Raw genomic sequence first — 21,933 nt, 5'->3', positions numbered from 1 at the left:
AACCTTTATACAGGATTTTGATCTGTATGTTATTAAGTGTGAAACTGCATGTGTAATAGAAATGCATATCTCATACAGTAAGGGGAAACATTTCGGGGGCAAATAGTGTAAAATCCATTATTTTATCTTGGTCATTTATGATTTCTGAATGACGAATGACTTTTGTTTTGTATTGATAAGGGTAATAATGCTGGTTAATGATTATCCAGCACACAGTGCACCGTTAAATGATTTAGCTAATGAGTAACTATCAAGCGAGCAATAAAAATGTCAACAAAATCACACAGTTTATTCATTGATTCATCTCTGCTGTGCGTCTGGCAGCTCCAGACGTAACACAAACCTACAATACTGGGGTGATTTCTTAAACTTATTATGATTATAAATTGGCTTTGTACCTGTGTGTAAGTAAGGTATCCTGAACTATGAAATTCGTTGGAGTATCTCTTGATCTTACTAACATGGCGCTCATTCCATGAATTTTTTATACCTTGCTACTTCCAACACAGGTGTAGGATTTTGTTTTGGCCCCGATGCTTCAACTTCAGGTGTGGCGATATGTGCTCCACCCGTGAACCACCCACCGGCAGGTGGGAGGTGACCGACGAGCAGGAGAAATGCAGTAGGACAGGTCGTACAAGAGACGCAGCCTACACAGATGTACGTCTGACAACACACACACAGTTTCTCTCTGTCAGCCTCTCTCTCTCTCTCTCTCTATCTCTCTATCTATTGGTTTGTTAATGTGTCTCGCCCACATGTTCTCTCTCATTCAGTAGTAGTCTGTGTATACACATCAGTGTATGAATGTGTGTGTGTGTGTAGCTTGCTTGCTGGACTTTCCCCCTGCACTGTGGACATTGTTTTTCCTCAGTCCTGCGGGGCACTGGGGCCTTTTTTTTTGTCCCCGCTCGCTTTGTCTTATCATCCAGAGGAAGGAATTTGAAAGGCAGGCTCAGAGCCCGAGAGGAACTTTTTTCCACCCTGCTTCACTTTCCCATGCTGACTTGCTGCTGGAGCGAGCGGCCTCAGTGAGTGAGTGTGTGTGCTGGAGGACGTGTGGACGGAGACATGCTGCGAAACGGCTCTTCAGGCTCCCTCACCACTACTTCCACCCCAGACGAAAGGGGTACGGTAAGTAACATAACAGACAATTCAGACTAACTCGGGTGTGGACCCACTTCATCTGATCTTCTGTTTACTTCTTTTTCACCTTTGGCTAACAGGAGTGGTTTATTTGTGAACCTGTCTGTTTATCTTCCCTACATAGGCAGCCTACTCGCACAGCCTGTCCTCGGTTTAATTTAACACCTCATGGCTAATCATTCTCTGGGATAAGTTTAGCACAGCGGGAGGCTGTAATAAGAGCTACCACAATGCTGTCATGTTTATTTTATTAGCGCCTGGCATTGAATTGTTTAAAGGCTACTCACATCTGACCCTTAGTGCCCTTTAGAAGCTTCTAATGCATGGGTGACATTGTTCACAGTCGAGCAAGCTTTACCTTTCCATGGGCAAGGTTACCCCATCGTCTTTGATAAACGTCTGGGTAATTCAGAAGTACATTTGTTGAGCATCCAGCATTTTTAATTTATATTTAAATGGGATAAAGATCAACAGTTTTTTTCCTTATGAAAAGCAGATTCAGGTTCCATATGTCCATACTTCCAATCTCACCTCATTAAGAGCAGGATAATCACTTTATACATTTCCTAACAGCCGGGAAGGTATTTCTAGGAAAGAATTTGCATGATTTCTTTACCAGTTGGCTGTACATGTTAGGAAGATTAGGGATGTACCTGTATTCCATGGACTGCCCCTACCTCACATAATTCATGCACCTGCTTATGGCACCACTGGACGATCACTGGTCCAGTTTTCTCCAAACGAAATATAATTTTTTTTTTTAAAGCTCTGACATATCCCAGCTATTTCCACAATAAAAAATTTCCCAAAAGAGTCAGGTGCAGCCTAGAGGTTCACAGAATTTTCCAGCCCGGTTTGTAAATGATTCATTTATGTGTTAAAGCTTGCAAATAAATACAAGTGCGTTTTTAATTATCCATAACATACTTTACTTATTATAAGTACCATGTATGCACACACATTATTTTAAATAGAAAGAATGACAGGTTTATAGAGGCTGTATTGGTTTATCAGGTTTGATGTATGGAATGACAGTCAGAATGTTTGTAGTCACGACATTACTGGCTCTTATTTGCATAGTGTTTTTCATTTGTTTGGACCGTAAGGCCAGGTGTGGTACTCAGTCCTTTCATATATTGTGCTCAGTAATTATTTGTAAACACTTTGAAGCCCCTAATAAGTCATTTTATGGTAGAACACATGTTAAAAAAGAAAGAACGATTCCTAGACCCCTGACCTATTGTAGTTGTATGCTATAATGACACACTAAAGGTTATAAATGCTTAGCTAACAGTGTGACTGATCACCACGGTCATTAAGCTTTTGGTTTCATGGGGACAGAAAATCCAGCTCACAGCGGCCTGTTGCATTTGTCCTTGATTACTGACATTCCTCACTTCAGTCACACAGATTATCTCGTACAGTATCGATAATCAAACTGCACCTCTATGAAACCAGAACTGTTATAGCCGTGTGATTAAGAAATTGAATCATTAGGGAACTGCATGTGAATAATAGAAACTGGCTGGCCTGCTTACATTTCTCCTATTAGTCACAGTAATAACGCGTCTGCTTTACTCCACCTCATCTATACTGCTCACAAATGAAAACATGGTGAACTTGTTTGCTAAGTGGCTAGCATCTAACATTGCTCTGAAAAATGGTCTTCTTCATTTGAAATGTAAACAGCGTACTAACTCATGTGTACTTTAATGAATAATATTTCCACCTCGCTTGTGTGTGTTTAATTCAGAGGGGAATCAGGCGTCTCAGATTGACCCTTCGACCTGATGACATCTCGGTTGGACAGTATGACGCGACGAAGAGTCCTGCACAATCTGTAAGTGTATTTTTTTTTCTCATTTTGTATCAGTATCTGCACATCCTTAAACACCAGCTGGTACTGCTATCAGTTACAGCAAAACCCTTTCCTGTTTGTCCCAGGAAACAAGCTTCTCAGTACCTGTGTGTGTGTGTGTGTGTGTGTGTGTGTGTGTGTGTGTGTGTGTGTGTGTGTGTGTGTGTGTGTGTGTGTGTGTGTGTGTGTGTGTGTGTGTTTATTTGACTATACAGTTTTGCATTTAGATTGTAAACTGAACATGGTCACTGTGCTACCATTGATCCTTTTTTCTTTGTCGTTTGTATTATTATTATTACTATTATTAGTATTATTATTATTATTACTATTATTAGTATTATTATATTAAATAATAGCACCACAATTTATCATACACATTTCTGTACATTTGTAATTATTGTCAAAAAAATAGAATTAATAATAATAATAACAATAATAATAATTTTTAATATATTTTTTTTAATAATCAATAAATAATTCAGTAAGCACTAATACTGCTGTTTATAAATATTCAACATTAGAATTATTTGTTTATTCAATAAATGGTCCATTATTTTAAAATGAATCTAACACACTTACAGGTATTTTGCTAATGAAAATGTATGTATGTTATTGTCAATTATTTACTTTTGCTAATAGTAAAATGTGTTCCTATTAATGACTTAACTATTTATTTCATAATAAAATATATTTGTTATTCAGTACGTTTATCATTATAATTGTTATAATTTCTTTAATAAAATATAATGTATTATTGAATAAATGTATATAATTATGTCATTACGTCTTAAATTACACATTAGACACATTCGATTGTTTACTAGAGCAGCCGGTTGTGCTGATGCCACGCAGCTCCACCTAGGTTTATTATTCTTGGCATTAGAACTGAAACTCCTAAACCATAAAACCAGGAAATATTTTAGGCAGAAGCAGCGTTTGATGTTAGAATGAGCTTTATAGTGCGCAGGCATGCCAATCTCAGTGTAGCTTGGTTCTCCATACAGGACAGGACTTCACAGTTATATTTGTGGCACACACACACACTAAACTGATCAGTGCAGGCGTAACATATCTGCATTGTTTCCTGATTAGAAAGTCCTTCAGACTGTCTCTACTCTCCAACCCTTACTTCCATAACCAGTGTGGACCACATCTGTTTCCATGTGTCATGTTAAGTCTAGTCATGCAGACATTATGAGGTGAGGATAATGAACGGTGTTAGCACTGGTGTCTGTCGTGTCTGTACTGTAATGTGTTTACCTAATGTTGTCAAATGTTATTCTGTGTACTGAGAAAGAGAGAGGCGAGGCTGTGTGTGTTTACCTTGGGTGGCACAGGTGTTTTGAGACTTAATAACGTAATTGAATGAAATTTGGCTTTTTAGCATGTGGATGGCACGCACGAAAGCCAAAAAGTGTAATAGAGCCAACACCAAACTGAAAAGATCACACAGATGCCACTCTATTTTAATAGCATTTGCTTTTAAAATGGGACTTCCAACAAGTTTATGATCAGGTGTCCAAATACATGTATATCTGTTTATATACTATATTTTATTTAGTGGCACATGCAGCTTGTTGCTCCATTATGAAACAGTATAACACGTCATACAGGTATGTACTGCACTGTACTGTAATTTATTTTTTGCTGTACTTTGGACTAGATGTACTTGCTTAACATCTGTGTATTTTCAAAGTCTACTGATAGCTGTGTCATGTTTCAGTCCTGCCCCTAATCATCACTGCTTATTACGATGATAACAGGACCTGAACAAGACCCGCTGCAGTGTGGTATTGTGATAAGGTGGAGTGTTTCATCCTGTGTTCAGAGTGTAATCTGAACTGCATTTCTTCTGCTGTGTTTCTACCAAGGCCATAATCACAATATACATTGGGGGATATGGACCCCCCCACACCAATATTCAGATCTGGTCAAAATGTTCCCCCCCATAAACTAATGACAAAATTATAAATATATTATCATGTCAAAACCAATCAGTGTTCCCAATTGTTGATATGGCAGGAATGTTTTAGAATGGCAGGACCCGGGAATCTGGGTTTAAGTCTGATCTGTGGTCACGGGCTGTGTGTAGTTTTGTATGTTCTCCCTATGTTTATGTAAATTTGAGTTTAATGAATAAGGCCCAGTGTAGCTAGGTAGTATTGAACCAACCGCAACCCTGAATATATGAATGTTCTTGATTTAGAAAAAAAAATCCTTTTGTATAACTGATGGCACATGTACGGTGGAGGCATGCTGCTATGTAAACAGTGCCCTGATGATAATGCTACCTTTAATCCCCTTAAAATGTATAGAAACATACATACATTTCTTTCTTCTTTCAGCTCCTGTATTTAGAGGATGTACAGCAGCTCATTCTGGTCCACATTTGATTTGGCACAGTTTCTATGCTCTTATTGTTTTTTTTTTTAATCTGGGCTCAGGACCGACACTGAGCTCACTGATAAGTGCACCTTCCAATGAATAGTCAATCTGGCCATCCCCCCTCAGACATAGCCAGTCACGTCTGTGTAAAGAAGTGAGAGCGCCCTTGTGACTGTGACCACTGTAAAATACTTACAACAACTGAACACATACTAACAAAGTGCCCCAAGTACCACGAAGAACCTGCTAAGCAAGCTAAAGAGGATCAGTTTTATGTTCTGACACTAGCTCTATAGTTTCCAACACAACAATACCAAACTGATAGCCGGTCATTAAATTAAACAGGGCGGATTCAGTAACTCAATGCTGTTTGGGAGGCTGTGCATGGTCTGTACGGGTTATGTTACACACGCTGCACTTCAGAGAGAGGGTTAACCTTCTGATCCGAGGCTGATCTGAGAACAGCACCTAACACTGTTCGCACTGTAAGACGTCTAGATCAATACGAACGTCTGCTGCACGGGAATAAACAGAGGTTCCAAAACCACAGTGGTGTTCGATTATCAACTAAGCAGTACAATCAGGGTTATATAAGTGAAGCGCTGGCACCAATGAGGATTTTTATTTCAAAGGATCTATACAGTAATATTCATTCATTTATTTGCATAGCACTTTTCACCATAGAACATTGTAAAGCATTGCAACATGATGCTGACAAAGATCCAGGTCTCTAACGCCACCCGTCTAAGGCAACAGTGGCAAGAAAATACTTCCTAAACATTAAAGGGAATAAACCTGAAGAAGACCTTGGTTTCTTAGTTTCTGTCTGCTCTTTGTGCATTATCTTCAGTAATGATCAGAGCTGAGGATGTTAAAAGACATCATTGTTCATGTCTCTCTGATGCACAGAGCTATACTGACCCCTTTCATGGTTCTAGAGTCACAACACACCTTTTTTTCTGATGCTCATTCACAGTCAGGCTTGCTGTAATAAGTGTTTTTGTAACTGAAGCACATGGCTCTGATGAACTATAATGGAGTTGTGTGGAACTCATTGGACATGAGTATTGGACGTAAATCAGAACGGGTGTGGCTGCTCAGTGATACTCATTACAACTACAGTGTAATATGTGCTTTTGGTAGAAACCCAATATCACTTCCTGAATCCACAGGAACTTTTAGATTTGATTATTACATAAAGGCAAGACCAACAGGACGGAATTATTATTATGTTTTTTTATATGTTTTTCATTTCATTTTCATTTCACAGAATAGAATTAAAATCGTCAACAGTGTGTTAACGTTTATGATGATAAGGGTTCAGGGTTATGGTTTATAACACACCTTTTTACTACTATGCTACTTGTTTTGAAGTGAAGCACTGACAGGTGGTTACACTTATTTTCAGTAAAACTTCATATTTCAGTGACGTGTGGGTACAGTGGAGTTATGAGCAGCGTGTTGTGTGTGTGTGTGTGTTGGGATGTAGGAGGGGAAGATGGGTAATGAATCCTGGATGAAGAAGAACGGCTTCATGCAGAGAGAGAGACCGGCTGGCCGAGAATCACCTGTGGAGGAGAAGGTACCAAGCACATCAGATATTACACAAACACAAACAGTCCAGTTAGTGTTCCTACTGCACTGATGTTACACAATGCGAGCAACAAAGCTACATAACTCACGGGTAGTTTCAACACTGATGTGTTTGTTCACCTCGAGGACAAATTCTCAGTGTTTAGCGAGCGAGGACAAAGGGTTCTGAAGACGGTACATTCTAAAATAACATGTCATAAATGTAATATATGGTCAGGGAGCCCAGACCTGCGTGTTCACTACATCTCACGTTCCTAACACAAGGCTTGTGTTCTTCTTGGTATTCCTGGCATTCTTCAGAGAACCTGTGCACTACTGAAGAATTTGTGGGCAGAATTTCTTTTCCTACGTCTCCAGGAAGCTCACATCTCAAAGCACATACTACACGCTAAATGCTGTTGAAAATAATAATAACAGTAATGGTGGTACATTAATTCGTCCTGCATTTAGTACAAGATGGTGTGAATTAAGACACAGCCATGAGGCTTGTAGTAAACTTCTCTTAAACACATACACAGACTTCAGCTTTATCTGTGATATGCAAGTTTCTACATTTAATTTTGTTAGTGCCCTACCCCGTCCAGCAAATAAAAGAAAGCACCAATGAGGCCACCATGTATTTAGGGTTAAAAACACTGGGTACTATTTAACAGACACACATTTACATGTACATTTAGAGAATAGTCCTTCATCAGTGTCACATTACCCTGTGTTACAAAAAATAAGGTATCTCTCTGGTAGACGTACTAAAAAAATCTAGTTATGTGTGTCTGTATGAGTTACTCTACCTAATATCTCAGTATGATAGCTCGCAGTCGCCTTTCTTTCTCTTCCATTCCTTAAACGAGGGCCCGACCGGCACAGGATCAGCCACACCGATGCAGCCTGCTGTCAGTATTGCACTCCGGATCGCAGAAACCCTACACCATCACTTCTTGTCACTGCCCTGTGTTCCAGCCTCCGGATCTGATCACTCAGCAGCACAGCCCAAAAAGCAAACCACCTGAGCATGCGCCTGTGGAGACCCCGTCCTGCCAAGCCACTAAAATACACTGTACTCATATTTACACAGGTGCTTTATGTATGTGCACAACACACGTGGACACGCTTGCAAAAATGCACAAAGAACACCGATGCTCACGCGGCCGCAAACAGAACAGTGACCTTCTCTCAGACACACACACACACACACACTGACATACACCGGTGGAAATCTGACCCGTGTGACGCTGTTTTCCTCAGCACTCCTGCAGTGTCAGCAATGGCGGTGTTGCTGAGCGCGAGACGCTGCCGGGACTCCGGGTGTACGGTGTGGTGCAGCACTCGGGAGATCAGCAGCAGCAGGAAGTGATGGCTCGGGAGTGGCCTGGCAATCACCTGAAAGAGGAGATGAGGTACATCAAAGAGGTAAGTACAGCAACATGAAAGGTGACGTGGTAGAGAGAAAGAGGAGAGCAGGGGCAGGATTAGAAATCAAGGGTTCCCAGGATTCAATGCTACATCGGGGCCCAGCCTACCACACTCCAATGCAACTTAAATATGGTATTTTAAACCATTTAAAATGTATTTGTATTGTCAGAGTTGCTTAGTAACATTTCTGCGTCTTTAATTAAGAAAAACAGCCTTCATAATTATGCAAACTGGAATGTCATACCATCCCATAATAGCAAGCCAGCTAGTTACTTTCAATCAAACTGTGTGTAATAAACCTGTCAGACTTATTTATTACTAGCCCAGTTTATAATATTTATAAAATTTTCTTTTCCAAATCAATAAACAGTGGGCTAAAATTAAACCAGAATATCTACCAAATTCTGATCTGTTTCTATCGTATTGTTCAGCCTATTAATAATAAACTGTGGAGCCCAACATGAAACACTTTAAATCACATATCACATTCTAAGCGTTTTGTGTGAAAACAGGGGTCAGTGGGGTCATTTTCAGTTGTATTGAGGACTTAAGACTTGATGTTGATGTTGCAGGTGCGAGACTCGTTAGAGAAGGTCAGAGAGCGGATGTACGGCCAGTTCGGAGGAATGCAACAATCAATACAAAAACTCTCACAAGAATTAAGGGTAAGAACACCAAACATGTCAGACATGCTTAATACACATCACCAAAGTACTGTGAGAGTATACAGTCTGAGCAATTGAGGGTTAAGGGCCTTGATCAAGGACCCAACAGCAGCAACCTGGCAGTAATAGAGCTTAAACCAGCAACCTTCTGATTACTAGCCCAGTACACAGCACAAGAAATGACGTGATTAGCAGGAAGCAGATGTTTTAATAAGTACATTATCAACCTTGTCATCATAGGAATCAGGAACAATGTATCGGCTTCGAGATCTGGCATAGTTCATACTCTAAAAACACACTTAACCTTTAGGACCATGGTTCGAATTACAGGACGGGTTCTGACCCTTCTAATTAATACTTGGATCCCCTTTCCTCAAAAAGAGGTAAAACAACAGTTCAAGGGGTCATTAGTTAGCTAATATGGATAAATAATTTGCCTTCTGGTTAGGACCAACTTAAACTGAATCCACTAACCATGTAGTTGACTAAAATTGCTTAAACGTTTTGACTTCCAGTGGGTCCTTAGGTATTTGACATTATATTTCAGACAATTTGGGAATCTTGTCCAGTATTTATGTCTCTTAGGAAGGCTTTGTAAGGATCAAAACATCTTAACCAGCAGGATTCTGGCCATGAGATTAAGACCAAAATTAGTTCCTTTGGCTCTGAGTAGGAGTTCCTCACATGAAGAAACTTTGTTTTCTAATTTTGATTCATGACACTGTCCCTAATGCTAAAATTCAGGCATTGGCATCAACTACCAGGCCCACCAACCACTACATGCTTCTAAATTCATTCTGTCCTGCATCATGCAGTTTCTGTCTGTCTGTGTGTGTGTTGCAGGTGGCTAACTCTCATAAGCGCTATTTGGAAGGAGAGGTGAGGACGAGAAAAGCTGCTTTTGAGAGTTTCGATCAGATGAACAGCTCTCTTATATCAGCCAACATCGACCTGCAGGTGCGTGCACAACAGTAGCATCGTTTTCTCACTATAAACAAACAGCCTAGCAACGACAGGAGCCTGGTTTCACCAGTTACTTTACAAAGAACACGCAAACCAGTCAGAAGTACGAGGAAAAGATTCACTCAGATTAAACAGAGGTTAGGTATTTCTCAGGAACTTGCTTTCATTTTTAGCCACACAAAAGTAACAGATTAACTCGCTGTCTTAATATTCCTAATTCCCACACAGCACGGTGTGCAAGCAAGTATGAAAATGTTTCAGAAATCGTAGCACCAGCAGCTGTTGTTAAGTATGTGTTTGCTTTCCGCTTGGTGTAGAAGTCGCTGCTGGAGAGCTGTCAGGGCCGAGTGGGAAACAGAGAGGAAATGAAAGCAATGCGCAGCTCCTTCGAAAAGACTGAGGAAAATCTGAGGGAACGGGAGAAACAGCTGGCTGTAGCCAACGCTGAGAACCGCATGCTAAAGCAGCAGGTACTGTGTATACAGACACACCAAGACACAACACATGGAGTGCAAGTGTGGAGTGTATGTACAACATTGTTTTGTTTGGGCTAGAAAATGTACTAAAGGTACTCATAAGTGTTTGTCAGCTTTATTTGCTAATACTCTTTTGAAATGAATGCAGATGTTTAAGCATATTTTAAGTGAAAATTCAACCAGATGAAGTTTAAGCAAATTGTTTTAAACCAGATCTATTTAATGTGGGATTAAAGCACATCATATCCAGCTGGGGAAACTGCTGTGTAGAGTCTCCATATGTGAACAACACAAACCTGTACCATTATTTGTATGGATAACTCAGTATTTGACAGTAAAAAAGGCTTTAAATACAGTAGCTTTGAGAGTCAGAGACCTGACCATTACACCTGATTTTTTACAATGTGTGTACTCATGGATCCATATCTGTGTGTTATGTGTAGATGCAGTCATCACAGGAAGACAATGCTCGAGCCCTGCAGGAGATGAGTGCTAAACTTCAGCGACAGTACGAGGAAAAGCTGCAGGAAGAGCAGAGGAAACACAGGCAGGAAGTGGAAGCGCTAAAGGTAAAATCCTATAATGGCACACGATCACAAACACAATGCATCTGACTCTACAAGGTCACCGAGACTGACCCATTTAATTCTCATGCACATTTACTGTACACAAGCTATTGTTTTACGGGTTGTAGGAAGGTTCATTCATGCATAATTATTACAGATGTTTGTCACAAAGGGTTAAACGAGGATTTTATTTATATGGAGCAAACCTCAAAATCAGAAAGTAAGCACGTCAACTCAAGGACGGATTAAGGATAGTCTGGACCCCTGGGCAAAGAGTTGCCCAGGGCCCCCCCCCCCCTCCAAAAACATAAATAAATTAATACATTAAACAACCTGTCAATAACTAACCCTAACACAAGAATCTATTTTATATAAGTTTCTTTCTACTCTTCTTTCTTGCAAAGTCATCCACTAATTCATCAAAATTAAGCTGTCTGACCAAATCTGATTCAATGGCCAGAAGTGACAGTGAGTTCAGGTGGTTTTGGCGCATCCTAATCCTGAGTTCATTCTTAATACGAGCCAGTTTGGAGAATGAACGCTCCCCTTCACAATTTGTGATAGGCACAGTCAAAAAAAGTCTAAGTGCTATGTAGACATTTGGAAAGGTTGACTGTAAATTCTAATTGATCATGGTTTTGAGCATTTTACTAGGACATTTTTCTTTTTCTGTTATGAATGATTTGTATTGTATCAATTCATCTGCCAGGCTCATGTTTAGATCTGAAGGATATGCTGCAGCGAGTGAGTTAGCCTTTAAAGTAAGCTCACTGTTGGACATATTGTCAGGCATGAAAAGAACATCAAATAGCTCAGTTAAGTGTGTGTATGCATTCAAACGGTGGTTGAGACAGGACACAAGTTTGTCAATGACAACATTGAAAGTTTCGATCCGAAACTTGTCCTTTCCGTTAAATGCTACACCTGGCTCTGCACTATCATCAGACATAATTTTGCGCTTCTTTGTACGTTGGAGGTCATGCCTGTACTCTTGGGAGACAGCAGTGGTGACATTTAAAGCTGCCCCTTCAAACACCTCAAAGTTATCTCTCTGTGCTGCCACAAAGTCTCGTAAAGACAAGAGAAGTTGTGTAGCTGTACATATGTCAATATCATGCTTCTGCAGCTGCAGGCTTGTGGCTTGGAACCTCTGTAGTATTGTGTCCCAGAAGTATGCCATGAAGGCCATCTCCAACGTGTCCAATTTGTCACAGAGTGCAGAGGCTTCACTTCGAGTTACACATTTCTCCTCCATATCTTTAGACATATCATTCAATGCCTCTCTCAGTTGTGCATAATATTTCCAAAGAGCCTTAGTTGACTCAGCTCGTGCGCTCCATCGAGTACCTGACAGTGATTTCAGTGTGAGTTTGATATCAGTATCATGGAAAACCTTTCCCCACCTGTGTGTAGATGATGCACAAAATGTGTACATTGCCTGTACAAAGTCAAAAAAACGTCCAGCTTCTGGGCTACTGTCAACAGCATTGACACCAACTAAATTCAGTGAATGTGCTGCACAGGGGACATAACAAATCAAAGGGTTTCTTTGTTTAAGATGAGCTTGGACTCCATTGTACTTTCCCGACATGTTACTTGCATTATCATATGACTGGCCCCTACAGTTGGATAAGTCTAGGCCCAGATTCTCCACCATAGCAACGACACACTCTGCCAAACTGTCCCCACTATGGTTTTCAATAGGCTCAAAAGCTAGAAAACGCTCAACTACATGTCCGTCATTATTAACAAACCTGAAAATAAAAGTAAGTTGGTCCACATGAGCAAGGTCTGGAGTGGAGTCAACTATAACAGAGAAGTATTTTGGCTAGGGCCCAAAAGCATGGCTAGGGCCCCCAAGAGGCCCTGGGGTCAAAGTCCCTAATAGTCAGAGGATCCTTAAAATGGAGGGCCCTCGGAAATAAAAATATATTGTATCATAAATGTTGATAGGCATCGCAAAATGTTTTGGTCCGGGGCCCCCTGACCTCAAGGGCCCCTGGGCGCTGGCCCCACTGGCCCGGTCAGTAATCCAGCCATGCGTCAACTACTCGGCCATCAGCAGAACTAAATATTTGATTTACTTTGACACCCTACAATGAAAGCTGAGTGGCTAATGACTCCAAATGAAGATCTCACCACCCTAACAACTCTTTAAGCAGTCTTGTGTACAATATTAATTGTGTTAAATGCAATCCATGTGTAACTGGGTCAGATATTTATTTCGAGTCTGCTCGGATCAAACCCTGGATGAGAACATGTGGACTGTGCGTGACTGCTGCTCCTCCTAGTGGTGCTCAGAAGTACTGCTTAAGTCATTTGATACCCTTTTTTGGGTGAAGTGACAAAAACACCAAACTGTTGGGAAGTTACACAGAGGACAGATGATTCAAGCTCTTCACTTTGCAAAAACAGAAGGACAAATGATAAAATCTAAAATCATAATAATAAAAATGTAAAAGTTGTTGCTGTGATTGTTCCAGGCTCAGCTGGAGGAGTATGTGAGGCGACTGGATGAGGCAGAGGAGAACATGAGAATTGCTGAGGCAAAGATTGCTGAGAGGGACCAGAGGATAATCGAGGTGGAGCGCCTGCTCGACTGCATGGCTCAGGTACTGAATTCATTTTCATATCAAGTGGAATACATGTGGAGTCTGGATAGGCAGTGCATCAGATGTTAAGTGAGTGGTGGTTTTTATTTTGCAGGAAAAGGGCCAGCTAACTAAAAAACTGTGTGAGTGTGAACAGCGCCTGCGCAGCCTTGACCAGGACCAGATTGACTCAGGGGGGGTCAAAAAGTAAGCATTACACACACTGGTCTTTTACAAATACAACTGAGCTCCTATTAATGCTTTATTAGGGGCTAAGGAATAAAAACCCAGATTTCCTAGCAAAGTCAATAACAGCCACAAAGCTGTACAAACTGATTTACCATCAGACGAAGGTCTGTGTGTTGTAGGTAAGCAAGAAACAGTATCTATTTTGTTGGGTTTGCCTAGACAAATATAATTATAGACAGACAGACAGCAGACAGACAGATATGAACGCACCATGGTACCCCACAATAGCAACTACTTGCCTGATTGCTAGGTTAAACAATTTTTTTCATTTTAATATTTAATTTATTAACAGAATGTGTTCTCTGCCAGGGCTGAGCAGCTTCAGGTACAGAGAGAGGCATCAGAGCTGAAAGAAAGAATAAAGCACCTAAACGACATGGTGTTCAGTCAACAAAGAAAGGTCAAGTCAATGATAGAGGAGGTAAGTCTTTCTACTCCAAAACCACTGAAAAGCAGCCTAGAGTGACCATGGCAAGAAAAAAAACTTGGACACCCTGGAATCAATAGGGACATGAGTGGTCTAAACAATATTAGAATTGAATTAGGATGATATATTTTTCTCTTTTTTCTTTCTTTTAGGTGACGACACTGAGAGCTGATGTGGCCAGGAAGGACATGTACATATCAGAGCTGCTGGACAGGCTGGCGATAGTGGAGTGTGAGGTAAAAGCAGGGGGTAGAAGCTTGTGAGCAGTGCTTTGGAGTTTTTTTCTCGCTCTCTAGCAGCTCACTTTTGCACAGAATGCCTGAATCCTGGAGGCCGGCAGCATTCTGGAAGCTACGCTGCATGCAGTCATTTCACTGGGGTTCTCTTATAGCAGCATGCCAGTAGTTTTTGCTGTGATGTCTGGTAGAAATTTGACAGAGCTTAGTCTGATATTTAAATGCTCAAAAATGATTATAACTAATTTATTAACAAAATTATACTTTATGCTCACTGAGAAATCCAAACTGGAGAAACAGCTTTGTACATGGCCACTAACCTTTAACCATCCTGAACCACATAGTTTTATATTAATGTATATATTAATTTAACTACTTGCATGTTATTCACATGACCTGCATTTGCATACTGTTACATGATTGGTCCTTAGATTTTTGGTCCTTTTTTTAATGCATTAACACTCACCTATTTCATTTTTCATAATTTGCAAAATCACTACAGTTGACAATTGTTGTAATTTTCCTATTTCATTAAACTTTTGTCTCCTCCCACCTCCTAACAACATGCAATAGCTTTGAAGTGCCCATAAAAAGAATGGAAGAGCAAATCCTGCAATGTGCCCAGGGTTTCTGTGACCCTGACCATGTTGCAGCAGTTAGTAAAAATGAATAAATAGAGTTCAGGCTAAGGGTAAAAATGAGCCTCGAGTGATTTTTAGACCCCTTCGAGCCACCTGCTGCCCGCATGGTGAATTGCAGTTGCATGGTGGTACAGGGCACAGATTTCACACCAAACTTCACTGCAAATTTCTCAGTATTTCTGTCTTGGATGACTTGGACTCTCTTTTCTCTGGTTTGACTGTGTGCTTTGCTTTGCTTCTTCTTTTAGAATAATGAGTTAGAAGACAAGCTGAAGTTTTTTATGTCTGTACAGAAAACAAATGAAAATAAACCCATCACCAAAGAGATTGGAGTTGGCTGCGACTTGCCAGTTAGGTAACGAACACCAGATCTACTTGCTATCAGATATTATAGACCACTATAGTGACAATAAGTATGTTTACATGCACAGTAGTAATCTGATTATTTCGGATATCGGCTGTTACACGATTTTTGAAATGTTTATGTGAACAACAAACTGGTATCTTCAAACAGAGAGACTTCAAATCAAATTTTAGGTTATTGAGTTATAAAAATCTGGGTTCAAATCTCAGCCGGGCTATAGGCCAGTCGGGCGTCTGCACCTGTCAGTGCGCTCTCAGTGCAGGTCCCAAGTCCACATAAAAAAAAGGAGGGTTGTGTCAAGACGGTCATCCACGCACAAAAACAGTGCTAAATCAGGTATGCAGACCAGAATGATCCTCTGTCACGACCCCTAAATGTAGGAGCAGCTGAAAGGAAAAAATAAATAAATAAACTGATTTATGACTATGAGATAGGTTCAAACCTAGCCTCAGTTTACTGCCGGTAAGTTTGGCGTCTTTCTTTAGTTTACACTAAAGAAAGACGCCAATTTCTCTGAAAACTTTGGTTTCCTCCTCCTCCAAAAATCTTAAGGTGGAGAGGCTGAAGGCTGACCCACTGCGACCCTGATCAGGTTAAAGTGAATACAGTATATATTGTAATGCAACAGATTTTTTTTAAAGCAGGCTCTCAAATATTTGATATTTGGACATATTTCATAATGTTTTACAAACAATAAAATATAATTTTTATTAAAAGGAATTTCATGCTGGATTCGGGGCCTAAAATACAATGATTCCTTTAGTTGTAAGTGTGTGTGGAAATGTGCAGTACTGCTCCACTATTTTAAATGAATTAGGTCACTATATTAATAAAAGAAAGCTAACTAATAGCTTTACTTCTACAATCAGGATCTACTAACAGACTCATGTAGATCCTGCGTATTACCATCTTCTGATTACTTTAGTGCATGTAAACCAGTTCACCAGATCTGATTTAGTTGCAGTTACCTTTTTTGTTTCATGCATCTATACGACTAGCTGTTTCACTTCTATCACTTACTGTTGCTGTACAGCTTTCCCGAGCCTCAGCCGTACGAGGCCCCGTCAGTGCCCAGACGCTCGAGCCGACTGGACAACAGTTTACTAAGATACTCGCCTCTACAGTACAGCAGCATGCTGACGTTACACACCCGAAATCCTGCTTCAAGCCCTGGACGTGAAAAACTGACACCATCCACCTCATCAAGTACAGAACTGACCGCCTCCACGTCCACTTCCACCTCCTCCACTGTGTCCTCCGCTGTGTCCACCTCCACGTCCTCCTCCATGTTCTCCTCCACGTCCTCCTCCGCGTCTTCCTCCGCGTCCTCCTCCATGTTCTCCTCCACGTCCTCCTCCAAATCCAAAATCTACACACCTTTCATGAGGCTGATGGAGATCTCTGCGAATCTCAAAGTAGACTGAAGCTCACACGGTGAATAAGCTCAACTCTGAACTGGAAGATGAAGTATTTGTGTTTTGTTTCTGGTCACTTTATAAGGAAGGAATTGTTCATGAATCTGTGAATAACTTATTATTTGAGTGGATTCACTTTTTATTTTTCTACCCAGGGTTTGATTCTTGTTCCTGGTTACAGTTTGAGCTTGGGCATGTTCTCCACATGTCTGCATGCATTTTATTCTGGTACTCTTGCATTCCTCCTACCTCACAAAAAATACCAGGTCTGGATTGGCTACTCTAAATTACCCCTTGCTGTAGGTCAGTGTGTGTGTGGCACTTCATCCAGGGAGTTTCCAGGGTGATATTAGGAAGGGGGTGTCCGCTGGTCCCTAAAAAGCCCTAATACAAATTGGCTAGCATGTCAGCTACGTGCTTCCATTTAGAGGGACAAGCTGAGATAGACAAATGTACATTTAAAGGTGCACTAGCCAATATTTAATTGTTCCTGCTGTGTGGTGTTCTGGACCTAAGACCAACTCTGCCACCATGCTGCCACCATGTTGCCGTTCAAATCTTACACACGGAGTGAAAAGCTGATGAAAGCTAATAAAAATCATTATGTTCAAATACAGTATTAACACGTCTCATAAACATGCTACAATAATAATTACAAAACAGTGAATGTTGGGCGGCATGGTGGCTTGGTGGGTAGCACTGTCGCCTCACAGCAGGAAGGTCCTGGGTTTGATCCTCAGGTGGAGTGGTCTGGGCCCTTTCTGTGGGGAGTTTGCTTGTTCTCCCCGTGTCTGTGTGGGTGTCCTGTGGGAGTTCCAGTTTCCTTCCACAGTCCAAAAACATGCAATCAGATACAAAATTGTGTGTTTGTGTGTGTGTTTGCTTGCCCTTTGATGGACCGGTGACCTGTCCAGGCTGCCCCAGTGAACTTTTGCCCAGTAATTCAGACCCACTGCCACCCTATATAGGATAAAGCTGTAGTAAAACAGTACAAATAAGGCTAGCACAGTGGCACAGCTTGTGTTGACCTGGATTTGCTCCCTCATCTCTTATCACTTTTTGCAAACGATTTTGCATGTTCTCCCTGGCTGTGGGTCTCTTTCAGGGATGTTAGTTCCCCCACCTCCCAAGTACATGCAGAAGGTGAATGTGTTGCCCCTGTACAGGCTGTATTGAGCCTGGTGTTTTTGGGTGGCACCAGACTGATTGTGATCCCGATAAAGCAGCTGATGAATATATATAGACATGAATGTATGTGGCATATTTGTCTACAGTCACACAAAACACACACAGTATATTGATGCACTTTTGCTTTTTACTTTGTTTACAGTAACAAAGGCTACACAGTGATATAGATTTATGGGATGGAATATATTTGAAAGATTTATATTTTTATTTACCGTTTCTTACAAAACCTTACTTGGCCTTAAATCACTTTCTTATCTAAATTGTGTGTAACCATGTTTATATGGCTTGTATTTAATGCAATAATAAACAAAATATATATTTGGGTCTATAATACAATCAGATTCATTATTGTGCTTGATAAATTAGATTGTGCAAGTGAGATCAGCTCTGGTCATTTTCCCGGCCAGACCTGCAAAGAGAAAAAGACCAAACAGTCGTGTTGAAGTCGAGGGGGGATATGCTGTATTTCTAAAGGTGGGTTCTACACACTAAAATATGTGTATTTCATGTCAGTGTCAATAATTATGTGATTTCTAAGGTGAAGAATTAAACCCAAACTGTCACGCTATGTTAAAAGGAACTTGATTATTTGTCATAATTTAAGTAAATTGGATGTAAATTAAATAAGACTTTGTAGGTACTCCGTTACCAATTGTAGCTCACTTTTCTGGCTGTATAATTTGCCCCTCTACCCTGTCCCTCAGTGGATTAGGACCACCAATGATCAGATATTATACGGGAAGGGTTCTCTTTTAAGAAAAATACAAAGCCACATTAAGTTTGTATAACTGAGCTGACTAATAAATAAATAAATAATAAAATAGAATTCTGCAATTTGGACCAGAATATAAGTGGCATGCCAAATGACAACAATTGTGCCAGCACATGGTCAAAAGGCTTAACTTAGCCTCGTCATTGATTTTTTTAAAGTCTAGGGAACTGTAATAGAGGGGTGGAACTACATTCTTCCAAACTCTTTCTTAATCTTCCAGATGTGTTGAGATCTGGTCACTTTAAAGGCCATAACATGACTGATTAGTGATTAGTTATGTATTGTATTGTATTAGTGATTATGTTTTATGTCCAACCCTTTTAGCCCTGTGTTCATCACATTATCTACACTTTTGTTTAGAGAGTAAAAATGTGTTTTAATGACCTTAGCTGCCTAAAACTAATTGACAGCTTTGCTCCTATACAAGGCTACAGAAATGATTATAAACACCACTATCCTTGTCCCTGCTACCTGTACTATACTACTGTACTTAATAGTATATGTATGCATCTAGGGTGGCGTAGTTTGCTAGTATGTGGACGTGGACAAATAACCTCTTTAATTTCTATATACTAAAACACACAAAATAAACAGTAAACTTTTAAGTAACATATTATTAACAACAAAAAGGTCATGTTTCTGTAGAACTGTGCAATTTAATGTTTGTTGTCTAAATTGTTCTAATAGCAGGATGCTGTAGCACAAACAACAAAATGTGTTTGTTAGAAAAAAAAGTACACAAACAATCGGGTGAAATGATTTTAAAGCCTGGTTTAAATGATTAAGCGTGAATAAACTGTATTTCTATTCGTTCCAGTCTCCACCATATAGACTGTGTGTGAGGCTATTTGACCGGACTGGCATTCGAGCCGAAAAAAAGAATCGATTCTTTGATTCCGTAAATTAGAAATAATAAAAAAGATTCGAACTGAATGCTTCGAAATTAAATTAACTTGTGTTTACAAAGCAAAAGCAATTTAAGATGAAATATAAAACTAAAATATTGTACTTATTGATTTAGTTTCAAAAATCACTTTATCCTGATCAGGCTTGCGGTGGGATGGAGCCACACAGTAACACACCCTGTACAGGGACATCCAGCACATGCAGGCACAAGGCAGAAACACATCATGTACAAGGTGCAAATCAACCTTCTGCATTAGGTTGGGCGTAAAAACGAAAACCAGAGAACCTGGAGGAAAATCGTGCTGACAGAAGGAAAACATGCCAAACTCCTCAAAAACAGAGGGTTGAACCTGGAATTGAATCCGTGTCATTAGGGGTCATGTTGCTGTGCGGCACCCGTTCTACCAAAATAAATGTAAAGACGCGATCGTATCGTTCGATTCTCATGGTTTAAATCCGAATTGGAATCGACTCCAGAATCAAAAAAGCACCGAGTAGAGCTTCATATAGACCCAAGGCGCAATGATACCTCCGCGGAGCCGGCGGAAGGATCGAATTTTTAAAAACGTCATCGTCGTGCTTAGGTTATCGTCAAGGCAAAAATGTCTGCCTAAGGGAAACTCGCAACTTGGATATTTCACAAACATAATAACATAAACATCGACTTCACTGTCCTTCTGAGGCGAATTAGAGAGAGATACATTACCGCTACAATACCGACCGTTCCCAGTCGGATATTAATCGCGAAAAAAGGTAAAAATAAGCATTCTAGTGAGAGATATTTGTTAAGGTTTGGGACTGGCTGAGAGAAGTTAGGATACTGAGAGACTGGAGCTGGTATTGAGCACATTTTCGCCTTTAGTTTTTAAAATGCCTAATTTTTCACACTGGTTATTTTAACTTTGGCTGAATGAAACATATTATAAGTTGATTTTGTGTGGATATGTTGTTATTGTTTATGTAGACAGGGTACAGAGTGTTGAATAATTGTTTAAATCGAGACCATGGTATTTGCAAACTGAAGCCGCTCGGTGTGTGTGTGTAACTGAAGTGTTTCTATTTAACGGCTACATTCTGTGTACATGTTGCGTTTTGTTTTATTTTCTGTTTATCATCTCAGTAGTTACATTGTGGATGTTTTTATTTTAATAAATTCTGTGAGAATGTGTTTCTGTCGCTCGGCATGTGTGTGTTTATTCTGTTCACATTTCTATAATGATGCTTCTCTGTGATGAGACACTTTGCTAACCATTCCAGCTTTTCGCTTTTCTTTTTATCAGAGTTGTTTCCTTCTGAATAGTTAAATAATTAAACACCCAAAATGTGTTATTTTTGTAATGTAAACTTATCAACCCTGTCATATGTGTCACTTTTGTGAAGCGTTGGCAGTTGTTTACACTACAGTACAGTAGCGTTAAAGGCTGCAGTAGTGAGAGAGTCTGAACTTGAGGTAAATATTTGGTATAATGCTCAGGAACACAAATAAGATGGTTTAAAAACATCCGAATACATGTTTACACAGCTCAGAATGTTTTAAAATAACCTTAAAAGCCTGGAAGTTTAAAAGAATATCAGTTTAATGATCCCTGAGTGACATTTGTGACATGAATGAATTCTGTATTACAATATAGACAGTGAAACACTTCCAAGTGGTTCCAGTAGTACAACCTTAATATAATGTACTGTATATATATATTTTACCATAACATGTGATATGTTATTATTTAACTTTGCAGTTATTGAAAATGTAAATTTAAAGTAAGATATCACTTGTCAACCTTATGGCTGCAATAGTTGGTGAACTGAACTTGAGTGAGAATGAACTTGAGTGGCTAATGTTTCTACACACCAGCAAATTCATGTTTTATTAATGGATTGTTTATGCATAAAAATAATCCAAAAGCTCAGTAAGTTTTAAAGTGCTATATTTTAAAGATTGCCCACATGCCAGATGTGACACTTATGTTAAAGTCTAAATATTAAAATATTAAAAAGAACAAATAATACATGATCAAACAAGCAGATGCAATAATTAGAGCTCTTATAAGCTGTTACATATACTGTATAACAAATCATGTGTAA

General features: G+C 39.8%; 2 protein-coding genes across 3 annotated transcripts in view; both read left to right on the top strand.

Moving 5' to 3' along the window:
- Positions 1–683: 683 nt before the first annotated feature.
- Positions 684–18,749, top strand: myzap (myocardial zonula adherens protein). 2 transcript variants are annotated; one of them, XM_062989932.1, is made up of 14 exons: positions 684–1,134; positions 2,900–2,986; positions 6,879–6,971; positions 8,225–8,389; positions 8,965–9,057; positions 9,901–10,014; positions 10,338–10,490; positions 10,940–11,065; positions 13,546–13,674; positions 13,769–13,860; positions 14,212–14,323; positions 14,482–14,565; positions 15,500–15,561; positions 16,604–18,749. In XM_062989932.1, exons 1-14 carry the CDS (start codon positions 1,072–1,074, stop codon positions 16,992–16,994), a joined length of 1,764 nt encoding a protein of 587 aa, XP_062846002.1. In that variant the 5' UTR covers positions 684–1,071; the 3' UTR covers positions 16,995–18,749. The 2 variants fall into 2 exon arrangements, with proteins under 2 accessions (XP_062846002.1, XP_062846001.1); XM_062989931.1 differs by having other exon boundaries at positions 687–1,134; positions 15,455–15,561.
- Positions 18,750–20,068: 1,319 nt separating this feature from the next.
- Positions 20,069–21,933, top strand: part of tcf12 (transcription factor 12) — an 85,874-nt gene continuing 84,009 nt past the window's right edge. Inside the window, exon 1 of the mRNA XM_062989235.1 lies at positions 20,069–20,604. The gene's annotated coding sequence lies outside the window, so the exon portion shown is untranslated. The remainder of the gene's footprint in view (positions 20,605–21,933) is intronic.

This window comes from Trichomycterus rosablanca, chromosome 27 (assembly GCF_030014385.1).
Source record: "Trichomycterus rosablanca isolate fTriRos1 chromosome 27, fTriRos1.hap1, whole genome shotgun sequence".
NCBI lineage: Eukaryota > Metazoa > Chordata > Actinopteri > Siluriformes > Trichomycteridae > Trichomycterus > Trichomycterus rosablanca.
This window is presented reverse-complemented; position numbering and strand designations above follow the sequence as displayed.